Genomic DNA, 25,079 nt, shown 5'->3' with positions numbered 1-25,079 from the left:
TGTTATTTTTTTTAACTGCAGTCTGTCTCTGGGCCTCTATCCACTCGCCAGCCTGCCACAGTCACTGTTAATACTTAAAATTGTTTTTTATTCAAAAATATGAGCTTTTATGAGCTTCTTGCAATGGATGTAAACTTTTTTGATAATATAATAGATGTTTGAGTACCTGTTGTTTTGACTATGGCGGCTATTAAAAGTTTTGCATCACCTAAAATTTTAGGATTGAGAAATAATTAAAAAATATATATGTACGAGCATAATCCTTTAGGAGAAAATTTAGCTGTTGGTCACCTTAATAAAAGGCAATTATTTGGGAATTGTTGAGCCAGTTCTATCTTTTCCTTGATGAACATATAAAAAAAATATGGAAATGCTGGCAAAGGAAAGCCTATCATCAGTCAATTGCAGAATGTAAAGCAATTTGTTTAGATTCCACTCTAGACGTGTCCCATGATGACCAGCTTATGTTTGTTGTGCAGGTATTTTTGGGGGTTTCTTCAGTCTCTTTTTAATTTCTGCTCTTCACCTCATTGCTGGCAAGTTGTTACAACAGGATTAGATCCAAACAACAAGAGAACAGAGACACTGAAAGATCTGTCCAGTACTAGATGGTTTGCCCATGCCTGGGCTAAAAGAGCACTTTGTCTTAATTATGGCAATATCAAGGAACCTCTGAAAAGTCTAGCTGATGATTCAAAACAGAACCCAAACTCACAGAGTGATGCTTGATCTCTCCGCAGCAAAATGGACAGACTTGAAATTGCTTTTCTTTGCAACTTTTGGAACACAATTCTAAAGGTTTTATTTAACTAGTAACACTCTTCTGGCTATAGAGCTAGACCCAGTTACTGCTGTAAATTTGATAGACTCACTGAAGGAACTTGTGGCAAGCCTACAAGCTCAATTTGACAAGTTTGAAACAGCAGCTAAAACTATAACACAAGAGTCTCAAGAATACTATAATATAATGCCCCCGGTCTCTCTTTGCACCGGGCTGCGGAATCTAAAGCGCTGTCACAGTCGTCCCTGAGTTTTGCTTTGGCTGTGAAATTCCGGTTGTGAAAATAACTGTGCTATGCGTCAACATTCTTTTGCAACTCGTTCTCCAAACATGTAAATAACTTGTGTTTTACTTAACCTTCCTAAGTCCATCCGGACTTGTACAGGTGCTGATTAGGGCAGGTAGATGGGGCAGCAGGCAACGTATACCAGACACTCTTTTAGTAACTCAAGGGAACCAGGGACAGGCAGGGTGTGGCTGGGACAGGGACACTGACATCCAATTTCAGGACAGTCCCGCCCAAAGCAGGACATGTGATCACTGCAACTGAAAGTCATTAAAGTCTACAACCATCTAGAAAACCTATTTTAAAAAAATAATTTCTTTAAATAATTGAAGTTAAAGCTATGTGAATAGGGCCCATTATTTCATATCAGCTGCAATGAATATCGAATTTCTCCACCAAAAAATGAATTTCGCTGTTTCATAGCCTCAAGAGTCAAGCCGTGTTCTGTGGGACTGTTGGTAGGACAAGCAAAGCCCCTCCCATTATGAACGGTTAGCACTGATCCCATCCATCATGGGCTGCAGCTTGACATTCTGTTTCACCAGTGCCTAGAAGGGAAAATAGGATTTAATTAAAATAGTAACATGGGCCTATAATAAAATAACAAACTACTGGGATACAAGTGAAAACATAAAAGGTGAAACATAAAAGGCAACTAATTAGTTAGCAGTAATTTTATAGATTGTACAGTGCCACAGTTCGACTAAAAAGTACTTAAAAACTGCTAAAATTGCAGAAATCACTTTTATTACAAAACATTAACTTAAACACATTTTTATGACTCTTTGGCATAATTTCATAGCCTGTAAAAATCTTGGTTTGCTTAACTAGTAAAGCTAAAAAGGTTCGAAATAAATCACAGAGCATGTATGTCAATCTGTTCTGATTGCACATTTCAAGTTCTGGACCCAGGGTACCTCAGATCCCATCAATCCACTGTAATTGTAATCCAGACAGCACATCCTTTCTGTTCCGGTCAAAGATGGCCTGTGAGATATTGGAGAAGAAAGGCTTGCAAATCGATTGAAATTTACAGTGCCATACGCATAAGGATATAACCTTTTTTTGTCTCATGTTAGGGTTATCAAGTTTCAACACAAACAATTTGTCATGATTTAAAAAAAAATAATGTATCATCTTTCAAATACATCAGTTTGTTTTAGATATAACTTAGTTCAGCTGTTATGTCATTATCCTATATTACCAGAGACAGGCGTTGACTTTTTTAGTTTCCAGTTTATACTGTGTCAACAATATTCTTCATTTTAAATAATGTTTACATATGACATACAGTGTGTTGACAGGAGAGTTCTAGATCTGACATCATAATAATGCAGTTAACTTGGAGGTGCTTTTCTTTAAAACAACTCGTATACAAACCTGGAAACTTCCTGCGAGAGCACAGAAAGCACATGAGGAACCTTTACCACAAATCTTGAACCCCTTACAAAAATCAGAAGATAAATTATGTCTTGGTTAAAAACAAGTACGTCAAACTGCTGTCCAATCTGACTGCTTTTAGCACATAAATAAACCCATTCAGACGCCAAGCTTTATAATGTTAGACTGTTGATGGGTCACCCAAGCCTCATCACGATTCAGTTCTTAATTGCCTTGTGGGTTACTAGGAAAATAAACCAGCTGAGCATGCTGTTTTAATTGGAAGGCAGTGACATTCAGATTTAGAGCAGTAGGTCACATGGTATCAGCCATGAGTTTTGAGGCGCCATGCTTATCAGTATCCAAATAAATCTTGGGGGGGGGGGGGGTGTTATTTAGCCTTTAAGAGTATAAATCCTGGCATGAGCTTACCCTGTTGGAAATAAACAGGTTAGGCATGAGGTGATAGAGTCAAGAAAAGCAGTTACTAAAACACAATGTGGGGAGCAAGTCAGTCAGAAAATCCAAATTGTCAAGGCAAATTTGCAGGAAAACTCCCAAGGGCCGTAAAATGTTTTGGTTACTTGTTATTTTTCAATTTGACACAGCAAAGTTGTGAGGGCATTACTGGGTGCACCCTGTTAAGGTTAGGTTACTAGATTCAGGGCATGAAAGAATAACATGATTCAAAATGATTTGACATGAAAGTCATACAATAGTGTAATATGCCTACGTGACATATGGAGCAGATTAGGAAAGGGTGTTGCATGCATGTTAAGTAAAAATGAAACTCAAGGGAATCTGATTGTATTATAAGTTGTCTCGTCAGTACAGATTACAGATGTCAGAATTTCTTATTTGCATATGCTTCAGGTGCCCCCCACCTGTTAAAAAGCCTATAACTATCACTGAAACTGTTGATTAAGGCACTCGAATATATGTGCATTTCTTTTCATTTTTTAAACAGAATACTGTGATTGGCATCACTTCTCTTTTAATAAGATAACTGAATCTGCAAGATATTTTTTTATCTTTTTTTGGTCACATTATATGTGTTCTTAATCATCATGTCCTGCTGTTCCTGAACAGGTGGATATTTGACATGTTTAATGAAGTCGCCAGAATATTTGACCTACAGTGTGGATTTTGGTATTCCAAATTTCTTTGATACAGTTCGGTAGCCATTTTCTTTGTTGTAGCTTGCTATGAGTCCTTGTCTCACACATAACTTCAAATTCCTTTGGCTTGAACATCATCTGCTTTGTTGCCAAGACAGATGCTGGAAGCAATTAACCTCTTTTTCTGGCTATTGACTTGTGTGTTGTGTAATAGTTTTCAATAAATAGATATGTTTTTTCATTGGTTATATTACATTTTTTTATACTTTTGTCATTAAGAAAATATTTTAAACTGCTTAAGTGCTTTTTTCTTTTATTTTTCTATTATATACTGTTTGTTAGGCTACCAGAAATTGCGTATTCATCATATTAAATCAGTGGCCAATGTTCACTAAATGCTTGTTTTTAACACATGTTCTTGAATTATCTTATATTAAGTGTACAATGCAAATACTTGTGTCTGTGACTATATTCAAGCAACATTTCAGAGGGTATAAACTAAAAGTACTTCTTTACATGATGATTCTAATGAATTGCAACTTTACGCCACCTGGTGGCAAAACATCAGGACTGTTATTACAGCAAATAAGCATGGGAAACTGTAATAGATGCAGATCAATATGGACAAGTGTTTAGCTGTCAAATGTTGTGGAGATTGTACTTGAAAATGTAACAAATGTGAAATGAATAGGGGAGATGTGTCAGTGGAAATAGAAGTCAATTGCATTTAAAAGTTTAGGAACAATTCCAGGGGGGGCAGGGCCTTCACACCTGTATTCTAACATAATCCTTCAGTGAGAGCCTCATTTTATACCAGACCACCATGGATATTTTCTTGCCTGATCCACACTGACAATACACTCATGATTCTCATATGAAAACATTGGGATGTTTACAGAGGGGCTTAGCTTCACTTCTGCCCTCTCTCTGTCTCCTTGTTCAAAGTGCGCTGCTACACAGTAAATACAGACCCAGTATGCACACTGACTTAAGACTTGCAATCAGCTGCTTTGACTTTTTTCTGCTTTTTTTTTTTTTTTTTTGCAGAATGCCAGTTCAATACAGTGAACATGTCAATTCACAAATGCTATTTTTGTCTGAAAAGCAGTATAATAATAATAAACTACTTTATAATCACAGGATGAGGTGTTACAGATAAGTCTGTGCATTCAGAATCCCAATAAAAGCATTAGGAATATGCTGTTGTTTTAATCATTAATTACTCAGGGCAGAGTCATATTCCTTAAACGCAACTCTTAAAATGATGCTTCTTTGTCCCTTATGATTCCCTGTGCTGTGGGTCAACTTCACTAAATGGTCTACCAAAGCAATAATAACATTGGAAGTGAGGTTTAGCTAGAAAATGATTAAATCTGTTTACATGTTCTTTACTAGTAGATCTGTATTTAACAAATCTGAATATCCTTAAAGTAAAAAAATGTAACAATGTAAAAAAAAAAAACTAAAAAAAAAAACATTCTAATAAAAAAACAGATTTAGGGTAACAATAAAAGCAACCAGTGACAATGTTGCTTTTAAAAAAATATTTACTTTAAATGGGAAAAGCAAGGGGGAATTAAGTGATGCTTTGACCAATATAAAGAATTAATGTTGCTAAAGCTGCATGAAGACCAAGCCTCACCTGCTTTGAGATTTCCCAGGGTTGTGTCACAGCTCCTAAATCACATGTTGGCGTAAGCATAGAACTGGTGTGACCAGAATGCAAATTAGTGAAAGCACAGAAGAATCAACCACATAAGTAAAAAGAGCAATATTTATAAACTAATGTATTAGTCTTTTATCTGTGAACATGCATAAACTAAACACGACGAGAGGACTTCTCTGTGTTCATCATTACTCCACCTGCATTCACCCGCAAAGAATTTGGTTCTCTGTCTGAAAATGTGGTCCAAAAAATAAATAAATAAAATGGCACGATTCTCTATGATTTAAAGACAACCATAAATATAATACACCAGTGTCGATGAATAATCATAAACACACCAGTATTATACAATACTTCACATAAATTCACAGAGAGATAACTCCTTACATATTTTTTATGTTACCAGCATTAGCGTAGACAGTATGTTACTTACTGAAAATACAAGGTGAGGTCAGTGGACAAGGTGGCTTATTTAAGTAACTGCAGCATGCTGCTATATTCTTTGGAGCAAAGAGTAGTAAAAATATAGTGACCCTGCAAAGAGACAAAAACGGGTGATAAAGGACAAATGGTGGCAAGCTCCCACGTTCAAATAAACAACGAAGGAATCCTAACAGCTTGCTGTAGTCTCGTTTGAACTGCACAATGGTTTTTGAATAAGTGCTGAAAAAAACTACAGTCCTAGTGGTTCAAATCAATGAGTAATGATGCTACAGAGTCCATCGTCAATATTCATTTAGAGTATCTAAAGGGTCTTCATTTCATTGTTTCACACAATCATTCTCTTTTGCGCTGTTACTGCAGGATCAATATGCAACAGTAGCATCTAATTCACATTGACAGGCCTGCCCAATAGAGAGCAATAAATAACAGATTATGATTTAAACTCATTTGTCACAGTCTGGTACAGAGGTAAATATGGTCCTTAATTTGTCACCTTATTTGCCTCTCTTCATGCTCTTTGAGTCACTTTGTCATTTTTCTTTGAATGGATGATTTGAATGTATTGTAGGCATCCTTTTTTGACAGTAAGGTTGCAATGCATTTGCTGTGGTGCTGACTGCACATTATGATGTGCATGTAATTATAAAGGTTCAGACAGGCTTGATCACATTGTCTGCCTGTGACAGCATTTAAAATTATCTTACACTGTACATTCTCAGTGGGACTGTGCCAACCAGTGGAAATGCTGTTGTGTTCACTGAACCAGGCAGCTATAAATCTGCTACAGTGTTGCTTGATCAACTTGGAAAAACCCATGACCACCAGACTAAAAGCAGCCCATGTAGGGCAAGGTCTGGTCAACCAAGTGTTTCAATGGTATGGCAGAGGAGGTCCTACTCCATTAAAGACATGCATCCTTCTGAATTTGTAACACAGTGCAGTGCTGTGCAAGGAAACACATATGATTTCCATAGAGCACCACATTATTTGAAATGGTAGAGTCATTAAAGTGATTGTACCTTGCTCTGCAGTATCATCACAGCATGGTTTAAGTGGTGGTCCTCCAGTGTGGCTGATGTTCTGTACAGTTGAGCCAGTGCAGAGCCACTCCTTCAGAAAGTATAACCAAGACACAATCAGGAGGAAGGATAGTGTTGTATTAATGCATCAAAATGTTGCAAGACATTGAGATGCATGTGCTTAGAATTGAAGCCATGAGTGCAAGGTATACTATTTAGACCCAGAGAAAATGCATTTGAAGTTCCTGATATTCTGATATTGTAAGGAATGAGCAGGTTCAGTGATCTACAGAGTAGCAAATACTGCTCAAAAGGGTTTGACACATGAAACTATAGTTCAATGACTACAATAGGAGCCATTTAAAAATGGAATTGATATACCATAAAAGTGCACTAGTGGCTTAAAAGAACTGTTTCATTTCCTGCATTTTAATATATCCTAATCACTTATGAATTGAATTGAGTTCACTGCAAACTTCAACAGAACTAGTTTGCCAGAAGCTATGTCATTTGGTAAGGGATATGACAGATTGAAACATTAAGATATACTGCCTCTTCTTTATTGTCCTTTTTTGTTTTTGTTTAGCAGCATGCATCGCATATTGAAACATTCTTGAAAGCCATCTGTTGATGCCACTGTATTTAATGCTCCCTGTGGAATCCCCATCACAGAGCCTGCACTTCACACAGCCAGGATGCAAACCTGCGCTCTCCTGACTGCATGACTCACTGCACACCACACATTTCTGGCTTTACCAGACGGGCCACTCTTGGATCCCTCTCAGCAGCTTTTATTAAATTGTTTCACGGTGTGTGCAGTGTTTGGTCTATATGGGTCACTGAAGGCGAATGCCTCACAAATTAAAGCCCATTCGGCCTCCAGACACCTCTGCTTCTGCTCCCACTCTCCTCTGCTAGCTGGTTAAAAAAAAAAAAAAAAAAAAACTGCAGTCCTGCTCTGAGTCTCCAGGGGGCACTATCCCACCAAGTGTAACAGGAGTGTACTATTACTGCATGGGTATCCGTAGAGATATGAGAGAGACTGAGGGTTTGATATTGAAACGCCACTCAGGAATCCAGGTTGCCTGTGCTTTTATTAAAAGCACAGGCAGTTGCAGTGGTTGGTGACTACCACTATGGTACCAGCAATGGTAGCCCTAGTGCATAAGGTGTGTAAGGTCCAGCTCCAGAAACCTTCTCCCTGCATAAACTAAATAAACTTGGGAATGATTAAAATCCCCTAAATGAATCCCTCTCGATTGACACACCGTGAAACTCGCCTAACTCCTTCCACCATACCTATATACCATGTGGCTGGAACCTAATTAACCATTACATTTAATTAAAGCTCCAGCCACATTCTCACATGTATTCTGGTAAGGAAGATTTTCGTTTTTTCAGGAGTGTAACAAAAGTCCAATGAATCTTGGTTGTAAATCTCCCTCCCAACCTGTGAGGGCGCTAAGTAGCGAGAACAGAGTTCTTTCCCAGGGTCGGGAAGTCGGCCAGTCTGGAAGAAGGTGAAACTCCTTTGCAAGAACATTGACCCGGATGGGAAGCGACGTGGCAGCCACAGATTGGAGAGGCAGTTGCACGCATTTACCAAGGGATCATGTATGGCAGCATAAAAAGGGGACGGAGAATCGTAATCTGTTCCTTTGCTTTGGTTTGTGTTATTGAACAGAGAAGGACTGCGAGAGACCCTGTAAACCTTGCTTCAGTATTGCGTTTTGTTTGTTTGTCTTTCTGTATTTCGTCTTGTTTGTAAAGCAGTAGATGGCTAACATGATTCTGGAGCTGTCGCCGAGGGCCAGCACTAGCCAGAACAGCACTGCACTACTGTCACCAAATAAACTGTATCACCCACCACGAGCACTACTGCACGCACCCAGGACTGGTGACCATGTCGGTATTATTGTGGGGCAGATACGTATTTTTTATTGTTTAGAGTCTAGAAGCCCATTATTGTCTACCCTGTGCAGTACACATTGCTGTGCATTGCCGGGGGATTATTGTTTATTGGTCACGAGACCTGGATATAAAATAAAGCAAACTTTCTAAACTGGATTACAAGGCTCTGTCAGCTTCTTTCACGCACTGCATCACTCCTGCACCTGTATACAATCAGCCACTTTGCCACATGGAGTTACTATATTTGTGGGGAAATTCCCAAATTTTATGTCAACCACAGGGGTCAGAATTCTTGCCATGGGGCAACACTGTAATGAATTGGCATCTCAGTCCATTGAATTGATTGGAAAGGAAGGGTGAGAAGTGAACCACAAAAGGGCTAGACCGTAGAAGTAATTTCTACTTGGTATTTTCTCGAGTACTCCTTGTTTCAAATGTACAGAAAGCTATTTGAATACCAGCCAAAACAATTAAACCTATATCCAGTAAGGGAGTGATTGGGATTTGACTGTCTGATTTGACTTGTCGCTGGTTTCCTTGCCTCAGTCAGTTTTAAATTTTTGAACAACTTCCAGCTCCAAAAACATCCACAGTGAAGCTAGTAAAAAATGTAAATAGCAACTTAGTTCAGCTTTGTGTTTTACAGTTGCTCTAAATGGACCTGATTTGACAAGGGTTCACAAGTTAAAATGACTATGAAAAATCTTTTCTGCAGAAACCTGGCAAGTCATAATATGAGCTGTGTTTGTCTGGAGGAAGGACTCCATTGTTGAGAGCCTAAAATAAAGAACGCAGCATGGCACGCTTAAAATCTATTAGGAATGGTAGCCTTTCCTCAGCCATATTTCAAAGTGGCATACTGTAAGTATTTTGTTCATTTATTTGTTGAGATATTTGTGAATAAACAAACATTGCAGACTGATAACGTGGACATTTTCATTATGTACATATAGAAAAGGGAACAAAGGTATCGTATTGGTGGTAAAGCAATGGGATTTTATGGAAAACTATCTTTCTGAGAAACGGTATTTCTTTGGAAAATTCATGTTGTACCATCAGAAGCAGCTGTGTTTTCTGTGAGTCGCAGAGCAGCTGCCAGAAGTGACTTAAACAATGTTCCTGCTCTGAGTACTTCAATCTGTTCACATTCTCTATCAGTGGCTATTGCATGACCTAATGGAAATATCATGAAGCACACATGGAGTACCTTAATTCCACCTCCCCAGAGAAAAAGACTGGCTTGCAGACTTTATTATTAGTATTATTATTATTAAGGAACAGAGCATTACTTTTTAAACTCCAAAACAGTTTTCCCAGACAGGGCCTGTGTTTGCCTGCCATAATTAAAACTTGTTAATAAAATGTTAATATTTTTAGAAGTCACTTAAAAACGCATCTTTTTAAATTGGCATATCAGCCTATATAGAAGATCTGCTTTTATGAATTTGTATAGTATGTATGTTCGGAAAGCTATGTTTAAATATGTTTAGTGTGTGGTTATTATGATTATGTGTTGGTGTGTTTTTAGATTGTAAAGCGCTTTGAGATGTGCTGCATGAATTGCGCTATATAAAATAAAGTGTTATTATTATTATTATTATTATTATTATTATTATTATTATTATTATTATTATTATTTAGTAGGAGTCTTTTTTTTTATAAGGTGTTTTTACTACCTTCCAATACTCATGTACTTTGTGGTACTTTTCAAAACACTCCTCCAAACAGAGGCCTGGCTGAGAGGAACAGTAGAAGCGTGCATCCTCCGTATGTCCTGTGGGAACATACACAGCAACTTTGAAGATAGGCTTTTCTCCTGGACTGTGGCAGCATTCGAATAAAATTCAGTTCACTAAGCCTTGCCACAGTTTCTGATCTTTCTCTTACTCCTTGTGTATCGAACAAAAGGCTGGAGATCGCAGGGGTGTGAAATTCAAGAAATGTGACCTGAAGCTCTGGTGCTTGGGTAGACTACGTAAGCATTGCACAATGAGATCTGGAGCACGTACATGCCAAGCTTCTTATACCAAGCAATGGTCTTCCTTGCAGCATTGTACGCTTCCAACATCTGCTCGTAGTAGTAGAAGTAGTAATAATATTAGTATAAGTTTTTTGGGGTCCTCATTAAAAAAAATGGGGATCCTTACTATATGTGGCTGTCCATCATATTCTGCACTGTAACTGTCTTTGCACCAATCTACACCAAACCTTTACCACACAGTCCTAGCCTCCTATAGAAGTTTCATTTGACTATAATCCTATATCTTTACCCTTTCTGCCACCATGTGACTAAGAGAGCCTCTGTATGTGCACGCACTGGTTTATTATCTTTATTATTGTGTTATTGTGATATTGACAAAAAGATCAGATTTGAACAATAGCAATCTCTGCCTTGCTTTGTCCTGCTGATGGATCTCCATTGGGATGTAAATGTAAATTAAAAAAAAAAAAGATACCTCATTCAGTTCTGCACTCGAGCAAAAACCAAGGATAAAAACACACAAAAAAAACTAAAATAGCTCAGCTCCTGCGTCAATTTCCTGCACAGCACAGTAACGAGCATGATTAACAGGTTTATGAAAAGCCAGTGACAATATCAAATCACTGTTTAACATTTTCAATTTCCTTTCCCACATGTTTTATTACCTTATTATAAATTCTGGACTTCCCATGATGGTGTCCTGTATTACTCATTCTATAGCAGTAAGTCAGCCAGCACATTCTTTCATTGCAGTACCATTTGCAGAGATTTACTGCTTGAACGTGTTTGCTTATTTATAATGGCACTAATGCACATTCATGCTCAAAGCCTACCGGAATAAAAAAAACCCTGAATACCTCATTACTGAACCCCAAATGACTACATGAATAAAGCATACTGCTACTGTATCAATACTACCACATGCAGTGGCGTATATACATAAAAACACAAAAGGCAGAAAGCCAAAGTATGTATTTCAGATAGTACGGTTGAGGGTTAGTCTACAAAACTGGGCAGCACCCGAATGTCTCCATTCAAAATAGGATGTGTTACATCACAGCAGACGAGTAACCCTGTCTGGGTCTTAGCTTTGCCCCAGTATGACTCATTTTCAAATACAACTATTTACATAGCTAAAGTGGGGTTGTCTTTTTGTGCTGAAAGAGTGACTGTTCTAATCAGAGGCATATCTAAATATAACTGCTCTTTAATTCTGCTGGGTCTCCCTCCAGCAGTGATTTATTCCCCCAGCAGATTAACAATGACACAGTGAGACCAAGAGACAAGGGTTCAGATCCTTGCACAATGTAAAAACATTGCAACAAAGACGAGAAAGCAACGCAAGTTTAAATAGCTGATGTCATTTCTAAATTGGTTAATTGGTCTGTTTTTATAATAAATCCTATGATTTGTAAATACTTGTCTAATGAAAGTACCTTCAGCCTGGCCACTTCTGTCTTTGAGGAATGATAGACAGCATCCGAGGAACTAGAGAACAAAAAAACACATGACTTCTATTCAGGTAGCACTGTTGAGAGATAGGTGTTTATATTTAAAGTGGATCGCTTTAAAGAAAGTTGCTTCAAATGTAATTGTCATACAAGATAGTACATGTGCCTACAGTACTCAGGTGAAAGAACCTTAATTCAAACCTAATAAAAAAAAACTTAAAAAAAAACAGTATATGGTAATAAGAACTGCTCAGAATAATCCCAAAACCAAAGAATTAGAGTACAGAAACAAAGATTCTACTTCCTCATGAATGCGCATTCTGTCCTGCAGTATGTATATCAATTGTACATTGCAGTACCCTGTGGAGCTTGCGATTGCAGCTGTATTCTCTTTACAGTGTAGCAGGTCATTTTCAGTAATAGAGCATAAGCAGATTATCTTGTTATGCACCTTTATTCCTTTAAATATCCAACAACTTATTTTAAATAGAAGTAAATACATCTGGTGAAACTGAATATAGTTTCTTAAAAAAATTTTTAAAAAGCACAGTTTGAATATTTTAAAGCTTTGAAGTGAAGAAATGACTGTCTGTGTTTAATATGTTCTGCACTGACAAACAGATTTGTACAGTCTGCTTGCTATTCCATTCACAGGTTTAATCAGATTTCTGAGAAATTCAAAAAAGTGTGACTTGGACTGGTTATAATTTGAAAATGAAACCTACAACCAGAAACTGCTTTTTAATGGCTTTTCAAAATATTCTCCAGATACAGTCAGCACTCACATATCCGACCCTATACAATCTAGACTTCAATGACGGTTAAACGCGTGTGACGCATATCTGATTGTTTCATTTTGGCCCATTCCAACCCTTGGCCATTTTTCAGGGAACACAAAAAAGATACCATATCAAAAATATATAGCTGAAATACTGTGTTTTAAAATAAGTAGGCTTCCATTTAGATGTACTGTAGTTGGTTTTGTTGGTACAGTAATATATTTTCAACAGAAGAAATATTTTAATTCAGAGCGTTATGATTCTGAAAAATATCACTAAATCTTGACATCAGTATCAAAGAGACCACACGTGGACTGTAATACCACAATCTCATGCACCACAGTCCCAGAATACAGCTAGGGATTCTGCTGAAAAGCACATGGTGAGGATACAGGGAAGAAATCAGAAGGTTGTGCATCTGAAAGACATCCGTCAATACACACACATTGCACTGGGATTAATGCAGGATAGACCTTCAAAGTCCTGAGGGTTGGGACACCTTGTAGAATGCAGTTGATTGTAATGTTTTGACTGTCCAGCAGATGGCTGTAATGTGTCCAATACACTTTCTCTTTTGGAACAGGTGCTTGCCAGGGACACTAATAAATGACTGCACCTTCAAGTACTTCTATGCGAAACACCTGATATAAAGTGGAGCATTCCTCTTTTCAGACATGGGCAGGGGAGGACACACTGCTTTTGACAATTCATGCAAATATGATTTCAGAGAGCTGAGCTCTAAAATACCTAGCAGACGTAACATGATGCGTTTTGTTTATCACTCGGTACTTTGTTTATGTTAGCACTCAAGCGCACATTAAGTGACTGAAAAGGTTGTGATAGGAAGCCACTTTGATATTAATCTCTACATTGAATCCACCAGGGAATTCAATGGATTCTCCAGATGGGTGGGATTAAGTTCAAGGTTTGAGGTGGAAGTGTGATTAAATGTTAGGATTAAAGTTATGTGTAAATGTTCCTGGAGACAATGCTTCCAGATGAAGTGACAGCGTGTCTGCAATCACCAATCAGCTCTGCGGTTACCTGCTATTTGCTGTTTACATTATGCAGTTGTGTGAATTTCAAAAATAAATGATAGACTTTTAAAATAACCAACGCAATTTCAAATACATCCAAGTCCTTATTTGAAGTCCAACAACCTTAAGCCTATGATTCAACTGCATTACCAACAGGAATGATGTGTCAGTAAATATCTGGTTTATCCAATTGCCTGGGAGGTGGGACCGAATCAGGTTGTCACAAATGGCTGAGTTAGGCAGAGGTGGAAAATATTGAAGTCCAGACAATGGTGTGGTTTCCCAAGGTTTTCTTTCCTTGTATTATTTTTTAAATTAGTGCTGATCCATTTATAGTCTTTCTAAGTACTTCAGAAAATAAAACTTGACTCCTAATAGATAAACAAAAGAAAACATCCAAACACAGGAGAAAGGCTAAACTGAAAAGGTTGAGGATTTCAAACAAAACAAACAACAAAGTAAAATTACCCAGACTCTGTGTGGCTGTTCTTGCCTTTCTGGCCAATCTGGGGTCCAGCCTCCTGGTTAGTAATCTCTCTTCTACAGCAGTTTGTTCAAGTCTGCCAAAAAATCAGTTAGCACTTATTTCACAAAAAAATCCCATCAGCACATTACCCATACTTCTGTGTAGTTTCAAGGGCAAGCCTCAGCTACTACAACATGGCCCCTTTTATGTGCCGTGGAACGCTTCCTAATCAGCAGAACACCAATCAGCGATCAGCATTTAAATCACCTCCCAATTCTGGGACTTTCCAGCACATTCCCTGTTGTTGCCCTCAACAAAGATGGCGACCATACTTTCAAGACTTGACGTTTGTTAGAAAAGCTAATAACCAATTCATGACAGAATGCTTTTTAAACCAATAAAAAAACCACCACAGACAATGTAGACATAAAAGAATAAAAAAAAAGCATGCCACAGCCGATACACTGCTGTTAAACCATTGATGGAGGAGAAAGAGAGAGATACTCACGTCAAATGCAGACTGTTCAGATTTTTTTTCACCTGGTTGTGCATCATGATGTTGTTAATCCCAAGACCACACAATATGGCAAACGCCTAAAAACAAAGATTGTTTTCAGTTCTTATGTAAACTGTTCCATGCAGATTTCAAAAAAATCTTTTCAACCCACTCAAAATGAAGCCTTTAAGACAAAGTCCAGTCTGTTTGTCAAGTAGTACCTATTCATTTTTGTTAAGTTCATAATTTATACACACTCCTGGGAAACAAAACAAAATTGACTGTTTTAAATTTTTTTCTAATTCCCTCACTTAAAATTAGTTATGCCTTCTTTTCATTAAGTCAGAATTGATTAATTCTTTGGTATTACAAATGAATTATAAAATACCATCATCATTACACATTTCATTACACAGGGAAACACACGATATCCCACTGAGGTAGCACTGCCATTTCCATATTGTCAAATTGACTGACACTCTAGTACAGTGGTTTTCAACTTTTTTATCACAGGTACCAGTGTTTCCAGCATATAATGGGGTTACAACTGGTTCTCTCACAGAAAATGTGATGGCATCATCTAATTATTTGATAAGAGTTCACCTCAATCAACAACAGAGTTGCTGCTTTGGTTCCCCATCAGTAACCTTAAAAGTTCAAAACAAATACCTCTCATCATAATTCCTAATTTCTCTGCGATTTAGTGGTACAAACAGATTGACACATTACAATAGTGCAATTGAGGGAGTGGTGTTGGGGGCGAGGAATCATATTGTCATAGAGAACAACTACCGGTGCGCACAAGTTGCAAGCTTGTCACGCACCAGTGCTGGTACCACAAGTTGAAAACAACTGTGCTAGTACATTCTAATGCTCATTTTTGTTGTGTTTGCTTTGTGTGTGTGAAATTCATTGAAAAACTGTATAGACCTGCACTTCAAAAATAAATACATTTCAAAAAGGCTTTTAAAAACACACAGCAGGAAACTACAGTATGGCATCATAAAACAGAGAACACTATACGTCAAAAAGCCTTTGATCTGCATCAGAGGTTTTTCTGTCCAGTCGGTTGAGAATCTGAGTAATGCTTTACTCCAGTGCTGTTCACTGGACTCAATTGACTGCAAGCCGCGGGTGGCTGGGGCGCATTTACTTACCAATAATTTGATGAGTTATTTTCCAGATAAGCACACAGAGTACTGAACGAATTAATATGAAACCCAGATGCTTGGTCTGCCTGGAAAGAACATAAGAACATAAGAACATAAGAAAGTTTACAAACGAGAGGAGGCCATTCGGCCCATCTTGCTCGTTTGGTTGTTAGTAGCTTATTGCTCCCAAAATCTCATCAAGCAGCTTCTTGAAGGATCCCAGGGTGTCAGCTTCAACAACATTACTGGGGAGTTGATTCCAGACCCTCACAATTCTCTGTGTAAAAAAGTGTCTCCTATTTTCTGTTCTGAATGCCCCTTTTTCTAAACTCCATTTGTGACCCCTGGTCCTTGTTTCTTTTTTCAGGCTGAAAAAGTCCCTTGGGTCGACACTGTCAATACCTTTTAGAATTTTGAATGCTTGAATTAGGTCGCCACGTAGTCTTCTTTGTTCAAGACTGAACAGATTCAATTCTTTTAGCCTGTCTGCATATGACATGCCTTTTAAGCCCGGAATAATTCTGGTCGCTCTTCTTTGCACTCTTTCTAGAGCAGCAATATCTTTTTTATAGCGAGGTGACCAGAACTGCACACAATATTCAAGATGAGGTCTTACAAGTGCATTGTACAGTTTTACATGGGTAGTTTATCATACGTATCAGAAGAATGTTGAAATTGTGTCATCGCAGTTAATAAAACAGTCTTTGGAGACTGAGAGACCTTGTATTATTTGTACTGCTAACTGGGAAAGGACATGATTTGCCTACAGTATACCTCATTGACACAGGGTTATCTGCTCCTAATCTAACGTTAACCCTTAAAGGATGTTGATGTTTAGAAATGTGTTGGCCCTGAATGTGGCTTTTCTTGCTGCTGCTGTTACATAGATAACAGCGGTTGGTATTTTTAAATCAATTTTACCAGTTTTTCAACTGAATTTGAAATGGATAATTTGAATGTTGCCTGACTGCTGCCATCCACTCTTCAATTGGTCAGAAGGACTGACCAATCAGATATATGTTTTACTACACTGTAGGACTCACCAATGGCTGGATCTGAAGCGCATTAACATTAACTGTTGGATTCACCTTCAGAAGCCGTAGTCTCCTCTGCCTAATTTAATCGACCCTTTTTCTGTGTTGCTAAATATTCTTAGAAAACCGCCACCGTTTCTAGCATGTACAGTATGGAACAGATAAAAAAAAGAGAGACTTTTAACACAAGTCATTTACAGTATTTAATATAATTAACTTTTCTAGACAGTTGTCAACAAAGACAAAAATAGAAGAACAGCTTCATGAAAATCAAACAGAGCTAAAGAGAACAGGGCTCATAATGAAATATGACAGTGAGCTGTATCTTAACTTGATCCTTTGGCCATAGTTTTCCCAGTTTAAAAAATCTCAAGACCACCACCTAAAGTGGTTCAATCCTTAGACTATAACTGCGACACTCTTTGCCCCTTCGAACTGCTTCCAGTTCCTGCTCTCCACTACTGCATGTCAAACCACCAGGCTTGCCTCTATGCTTCCCTCTTGCATATTGTCTAGCTAGCTCATTTTATCATGAACAGAGTGGGACTCTACCTTATAATCAGTGTAGTAAACTACAGTATGTCTGATTACATCAGTCATTTTTATAAATAGGCATATCCTTATTTATTACAGCAAATCAATCTTCGTAGCTGTTATCACCACTGTCTGCATATTTATGACTTTACATACGTCCCACCACACTGCAGGCTGCTGATAAATTAGGGCAAGAAGCCAAGTCAGTAGTTGTATTTTTCCCCTACCTCAGCTTCAAACCACGGAACCTTACACACATCATTGATGTTCACTGGAAGACCAGTGGAAGCCACTAGCTCAGCAATGCTGTTATTTATCAGCCAATCAGAGCAGGATAGCTTCTCCATGCTAGCTTTGTCAGGGAGGAATCAAAATAAGTTATCCAACAACATCTGAATGGAAAAGTCAACCATTCCCTTCCGTAATCTTGTGGTTAGAGCTATGAATGGGAGCCAAGAGATGGAAGCCTAGCTGTTAAATGTCACAGTGTGACTTTCAGCAAGTCACTTTCTTCATTTTTTAATGATAAAGGGATATTTAATTATAATATTGCACATTTTACAAGAGCAACAGAGTATCCAATTTGTCTGCTCTCTGATGGGGTTATATTTTGTGTCTTAGTTGGGCTATATTGTGGAAATAAACTGAAAGATAAAAGAAAAGAATCATAATGGAACAAAGATCAGCTGGATATCTCACCTGCTTTCAAGGTCAGCACAGTCCATCAGTAAAACAGAAGAGCGAAACTGGTATCTATTTTCCCTAAGCCTATGTTGTAGATACAGTTCTAAGCCATGTATAGAACCACCAAATCACCAAGCCCAGTTTGAGAGCTGCAATCTCAATCTTCACAATCCACCCTAGGGCATCACTGCCAACTTTTTATTGCAGTTGGCACAGGGACTGAAGATATGTAACAGATTGCAGCTCCCCTAGTGGGCAACCAAAAATGGCATCCTGCTTAGTAGGACTTTTAATTTGTTATCACCTTTCAGCCAATAAAGACCAATACATTTCCAGAGACTAAAACAAAGGATGCATGACTGTGTGTTTTTAGGAGGCAAATTCTAATTCTGTTGTGCAGAATTTTACACTTTACCAAACACAAAATGAAAACTAAAACACATTAAAATTGAGTCAAAGGGCCTCTTCCACTAAAATGAAATATATTTGGGAAAATAAAATGGTTTCATTCAACTCATTTTCACATTACAGAATTCTTTTAATACATCTGATTTTCTGCGTGCATACATTTCTGTACTCAAGTAAGGGAAAATATACATTATATAAGGGGAAAAAATTCTTCAGAGGAGGGAATACCAACATTCTGAAAGGGACAAACCTGAACGGAAAGATTTACAATGGAAAGATCTGAAGTGCTGCTTGAGGAATCTTCCTGTTATTATAAAAGACTACTTGGTTCAGAAACCTATAAGGCTGACAGGAAAAAGGAAAAGCGCTTATAATGGTATAGGTCATGTACTCAAAATAAAGCATGGTCTTATTTGTAACATTGCTATTATGCTGATTTTTTTAAATTTATTTTGTTAAGGGATTGTTTCTGTTGTCTGACTTCTCACTTCAAACACATTGTTTTAATTAATATAACAACATTTGGAATATTTAGTAATTAATATAATAGTTACCAAGAATCAAAGCATTACCCTGTGGTAGACTCTTCATTATAGTGGGAACTGAAGATTGCTTCAAAGTAAAAGAGTCATAGACATAGGGAAATTCATTGTAACAGATGACACCTCACACAGTCTTGACATTAAGGGAATGAGAATACATGTGATTTCTCCAAGCGAGATAATCATTTGATGGTGGGGAGATGAGCACATAGGTGCAGTCTATTGCATCGATCACCCAAGGGAATCCACTTGTTAAAATAAGTCTTGTTTCACTTCTTGCAGTTGTTCTGTATGTGGAAAATGTGTACTAATCTGCTTTTTTTTTTTTTTTTTACAATAGAGTTGTCTATATTAATCTGCTCTTTTCATAAGAGATTCAGACACTTGCTCTATCATCCTTGAAGGCTGACATGGCAGCAAATCACCTGCTATCCATTTGCAAGTTACCAGTTGCATAGATGGAGTGCAGCTGCCACTTTGCATTCCACTGAAAGAGCACGGCTTATTTTAGTTTGGCATTGTTAATCCTTCTCTTATTCTTGACAAATCTGAAATAGCTTCTCTATTCGTCTGTAGTTAGCTATTATTTCATTGTCAGTGAAATCTGAAGTGCTGATTCTGCTCGGTGCCGACGTATTTTGATACACAAGAGATGTAGTCAGCATCCCAACATAAAAAGAAAAAAACACCACCTTTTAAATCAATTTCTGCCAAAATCTGCATGCTCCATGTAGGTGAAAATGACCAGGCGAAAGAGACACAATTTCATCTGATGAAATTATTTGTGAATAAGGAAAAAAAATCAAAAGAGTAAACTAAACTATTCACAAGCAACTTGTAACAGGTGTAATCACGCCACAATCGTATACAATCGAAAACCTCATTGAAACTAATGTTGGCAGCTATTGGTGAATAAGGTTAATGGTGTGAAACTGTGCAGAAAAGGTTTATCTTCCTCGCAATCTTATCCAAATCCATTTGCTCTTCAAATAGATCATTCACAACCTCCAGGAGGACCCAGGCAACAGAAGAACAGCCTTCATTCTAATTACAGGGGTAATAGAAGAAAGAGCTCTGTTTTCCATAGATTATTATTATTTATTTATTTATTAGCATATCCCTTACCCAGGGCAACTTACAGTTGTATACAAAAAAAAAATCATCAAGAATTACAGTACAATTAAAGAGCAAGAAACAAAATACAGTGACTTCAGTCCTAATAAGAGCAAATACAAAACACAGTACGATTTGATATCACGGGACATTCCAAGAGCAGATAACAGTGCAGGTTAAAGGGCATTAAAGGCAGAGTGCTATATTGACCAGAAGGGGAGTGTTGAGTTTTACAGGTGTTATCTGAAGAGGTGTGTTTTGTGGAGGCTCCAGATGGTGGTCAAGGACTGGGCAGTCCTGACAGCCGTAGGAAGGTCATTCCACCACTGTGGGGTGAGGGTGGAGGAGGAGCGGGCTCTGGAGGCAGGGGAGCATAGAGGTGGTACAGCCAGTCTTCTAGTGCAGGCAGAGCGGAGAGGTTGGGTGCGGGTGTAGGGAGAGATGAGGGTCTGGAAGTAGCTGGGTGCAGTCTGGTCAAGGCATCGATAGGTGAGTACAAGAGTCTTGAACTGGGTGCGAGCGGTGATCGGGAGCAGTGGAGTAGCGTGGGAGAAGCGAGGCGGAGAGAACACCAGGCGTGTTGAGGTGATGAGAGTACATCCAGGAGGAGATAGCAGACAGGTAGATGTGGGAAGGGATGGTTCTTGCTGAGCAGAGCACAGAGGAAAGCCAGGGTTGGGGAGGCAAGGGGCCAGAGGGGGTATGTGAGGGAGGAGAAGAGGGTGGAGGTAGCAGAGTCTACAGAGAGATAGGAGGAGGAGGAGTCGATAGGAGGGAACTGAGAGAGCAGTGGAGAGAGAGAGCAGAGGTTATGGAAGGAGGTGACATTGGGGGTGAGTGGAATAGGGAGAGAGAGAGAAAAAAAGATGAAATAGTGATCAAAGAGGTCCAGAGGGGTGACAGAGGGTGGAGGTCCAGTTGATGGCCAGCTTTGTGGGTAGGAGAGGAGGGAGAGAGAGAGAGAGAGAGAGAGAGAGAGAGAGAGAGAGAGAGAGAGAGAGAGAGAGAGAGAGAAGTTGAAGAAGGGAAGAAGGAATCCAGCAGAATGGGTGGGGTTGGAGAGATGGATAATTAAATCAACTAACAGGACAGTTGGGGTAGACAGAGAGAGGGGAGATATTCAGGTTCATCGAGAAAGTGAGTGAGAGGTCCAGGGCGACGGTACAGTACAATTAGTAGGAGTTGACAGGGACAGCTTAGTTGAACAGTGTGAAATTTAAAAAGGTGTTAACAGAGAGTGAGGAGAGGTCAGAGGGGACAGAAAAAAAGAAGTAACAAATTTAGAGATGACTATTTATGTTTCCAGAAAGAAACATTTGTTACATAATTTAAAAATAAGGATGAATAACCCCATGCCTTTAAACAAAACTGACCATGTTACTGTTTAACTCCCTTGTGAGGCTTTCTCAATACAATTTGAACTGTCAGTATCACAAACTGTGTATAGAAGCACTATGGTAGTGTAAATAAATCCTTCACAGTGCTTTAGACTACAAGCTGGACATTAAGCACATTCTAATACTCTCCCCGACTGGCTGAATCTAAACATTGCCGAGATATTAAACTTTATATTAGAACAATGTGCAGGTCAGATCAGGACAAGATGCTCGTTGTCAGTCTCCCTGACAGATTGGTCAGTGATACATAGGGATTAATGCAGACAGCTTCCCAATCAGAGCCAACAGCATCCAGCATCCATCACAACGCTGCAGAAAGTTGGTCGGGTTTTGCAGTTTAGGGAAGGCTTGCAGACAATTCAAATCAACTATTCAAGTTTGTTTTGCACAAAACTCCCTGAGGAAGTGTTTAGTTTAAGCCTGCAAACTTGTTAAACCCCCATAAAGATCAATAACACAAAGTATCTGCAATAACACACATTGCAGAATGTATTTTGGTATCTCTGGACTTCTATAGACATTCTATAATCCTGTGGTTGTGGTGGAGAAAGAAAGGAACCCTCACTACCTTCATAACACGCTTGTATACACGCTGACCCCTTTATGAGGACCTGTACCTAATATCAAGGTGTGGTATCCGAAGCATAAATCAACAAGTACAGAGAAGCATCACCTGTAATTGACAAACCCAGGACTGGAAGATTCAAAAAGCTGTCTAACAAGAATGAGCAATACTTGAAGATAATATCCCTAAGGAATAGAAAGAAGACAAGGGTTGAGTTGACAACAGAACTGGCAGAAAGCACAGGTGTCGTTGTCCATCCATCAACAGTCCAAAGCAATCTATCCCAACATGGCTTTCACCTTCATATTGGATATCGATATCCCGCAGAATGGTAGATACATCTGCAGCACTTGAGAGCAAAAAACAAAACAAAATAGCAGTTCAGTATTTCAGTTAACATTTTTCAACAATATTTGTTTAAGATAATGCAGGGCAGATCTACTAGGATACCTTGTATGTGGGGGAAATATGTGGTTTAAGTATATTATTATTAATTAGTCATTTGGCAGACACTTTTATCTAAAGCAGAGTACAGAGACTAGGGGGTGAACTATGCATCACAACTGTTGCTGCAGCGTCACTTACAATAGGACCTCAGTTTTACATCTCATCCGAAGGATGGAGCATAGAACGGTTAAGTGACTTGATCAGGGTCACACACAGCGAGTCAGTGGCTGAGCTGGGAACCACCTGGTAACAAGCCCCTTTCTCTAACCACTGCACCACCAGGGAAGTGATTTTAACAGATGCACTGGCTCTAGTAGACCGGCCGAACTCATACTAATCTACTTTACATTATCACATAGGAAGAAGAAAGTGCAGTAGTTCTGTATTTGTCCCATACTTATGCAAATGCAACTGTTTACCCAAGTTTGCCTTTTTTCTAATCTGTATGAGCAGGTATTCCCTTCAAAATAGGGTACATACATATAGTACTTCACACCATTGTATTACAACATTACTCGTTTATTTATAAGACTGAAAAGAAAACATGAGGGAAAATATTTCAGTTCCATTCGATGAGCATGACTTCTACAGTTTAAAAATGGACAGGACCACTACATGACGTAACAGGCGTCTCTCTCAAGTGTTAAAAACCAGAGCAGTTCTGCTCTCCTGTTAGGCCCTGTTGCCTATAGACAGGTATTAAATTATTTTCAAAGTAATTGTGATGTGTTTAGTTTGAAAGAGGAATCCAATGTGGAGATGTAGAAGGCTGTGGGGGAAAAAAAGTAAATAAAAGAAAAGAGTTCAGGGGGTCACAGAAACCTCACCCCCCCCTCCCCCCCAAAAGGGAGAATTCTAAGCTGATAATCTCACTAGGGTAAATAGGGTGAGACATGCAGCAAGACATGTCAAAGTCCATCAAATATATCTCACTTGAAGCCCAAGTCCAATTAACTAGGATCTCAAAGCCTGGATCAAAGCATTTGAAGATGAGTAGAAAGATCAAATCAGTTCTCTAAAGAATCCTAGAACTTTGGGGGGTGAACCTGACTGTTCAGTGCATTTTAAATTACTTCTTCATGCAACAAATTAATAAACACTACTGAGGCCTCTCCTTTTGCTTTTCTCATTCGAATCTTCTAAATCTGACATTAAATTACAAATTTAGCACAACAAAGATCCAATCTTTGATACTGTCTCCTGCAGTATTATTAGCACAGACTAATTGGACCATATAGTCAATACTGTGCAATATGATGAAAGTGGATAGCTGGAAAGTTTTGCAGTTTGTTTTATGGCCTGCCTATTGAAATTTCTATATATAGCTTCAATAAACAGTATCCAGGTAAACTGCCAAGGAACTGGTCGACACACTGCTGCAGCTGTAAAGCACACAGACACCAGGGGGTGTTCAGAGCCCATCCAAACGAAATCCCAAGAAGAAAAGTACAGGGCTGTGCAGCAGCTACCAATCTGTCAATTTGTTTCAAAGTGCAATTATAATACGCATGCTTGCAGGTCTATCACATCCAAAAGTTTGGGTATAAGGGACCATGTTACTGTATCTTAAACAACAAATAACAGTTGTAAGTGGGTTTGTTAATGGAATCAAACTGACCTCAAGTTTAGTGATTTGGTGATATCAAGCTTACCTCAAGTCTAATGACTTGGTGATGTCAAGCTGACCTCAAGTCTAATGGCTTGGTGATGTCAAGCTGCTCTCAAGTCTAAAGATTTAGTGATGTCATGCTGACCAAGTCTAATGGCTTGGTGATGTCAAGCTGACCTCAAGTCTAATGACTTGGTGATGTCAAGCTGACCCATGAAAATAAAAAATCACAAATAAATGCAAAACAGATCGGCACTCCAGGGTACCCTTTTAGGCAGTTTTTATAAAGGGAGCAAAAACTGAATGTGTATGAATTAAACTGCACCCTCAACCCCCTACAGAAGGTGTTCACAAAGAATCTGTAGACTGGTTTAGTGAGGTTTTAATTCATTTTCATAGGGGACCCAAGTGACACACCTGGTAAAGGCACGGCTGTGTGGGATGCTGGGTGAAGTAAGAAAGTAGGTTTATGCCCTGGTTGTGCAAAGTCACTGATCTCCACTGGAGATTCAACCACCAGAAATCAAAATTAGGGATATGTATTTTTTTTCCCACTCCCTATCATTACTTAGAAATAGTTTATTGGACTAAGCATAGCAGTACAGCTTTACATTGCAGCTGCATAATGCCCATGGGCTTAAACAGAATAGGAGATGATACAATACTCCCCTCTATATCTTGGGGATCTGCAAAATGTAGAACCTTTCCCAGCTTGGCACCTTTACTATGCTAAGCTAAATAAAACATTAAGTTTGATTTACTGAACTAAAGTGTATAGGA

The 25,079-nt window shown here is 38.6% G+C and overlaps 1 protein-coding gene across 1 annotated transcript in view; it reads right to left on the bottom strand.

The window, feature by feature from the left end:
- Window positions 1–1,492: 1,492 nt before the first annotated feature.
- Window positions 1,493–25,079, bottom strand: part of pde11al (phosphodiesterase 11a, like) — a 31,018-nt gene continuing 7,431 nt past the window's right edge. Inside the window, 9 exon segments of the mRNA XM_041246775.1 lie at window positions 1,493–1,628; window positions 1,987–2,054; window positions 4,462–4,517; window positions 5,084–5,097; window positions 5,203–5,271; window positions 5,396–5,461; window positions 5,665–5,765; window positions 6,695–6,785; window positions 10,282–10,379. Coding sequence (XP_041102709.1) covers window positions 1,493–1,628; window positions 1,987–2,054; window positions 4,462–4,517; window positions 5,084–5,097; window positions 5,203–5,271; window positions 5,396–5,461; window positions 5,665–5,765; window positions 6,695–6,785; window positions 10,282–10,379 — 699 coding nt within the window.

This window comes from Polyodon spathula, chromosome 4 (genome assembly GCF_017654505.1).
Source record: "Polyodon spathula isolate WHYD16114869_AA chromosome 4, ASM1765450v1, whole genome shotgun sequence".
NCBI classification, from domain to species: domain Eukaryota; kingdom Metazoa; phylum Chordata; class Actinopteri; order Acipenseriformes; family Polyodontidae; genus Polyodon; species Polyodon spathula.
Note: the sequence above shows the minus strand (reverse complement) of the source record. Positions and strands in the feature narration are given on the sequence as shown.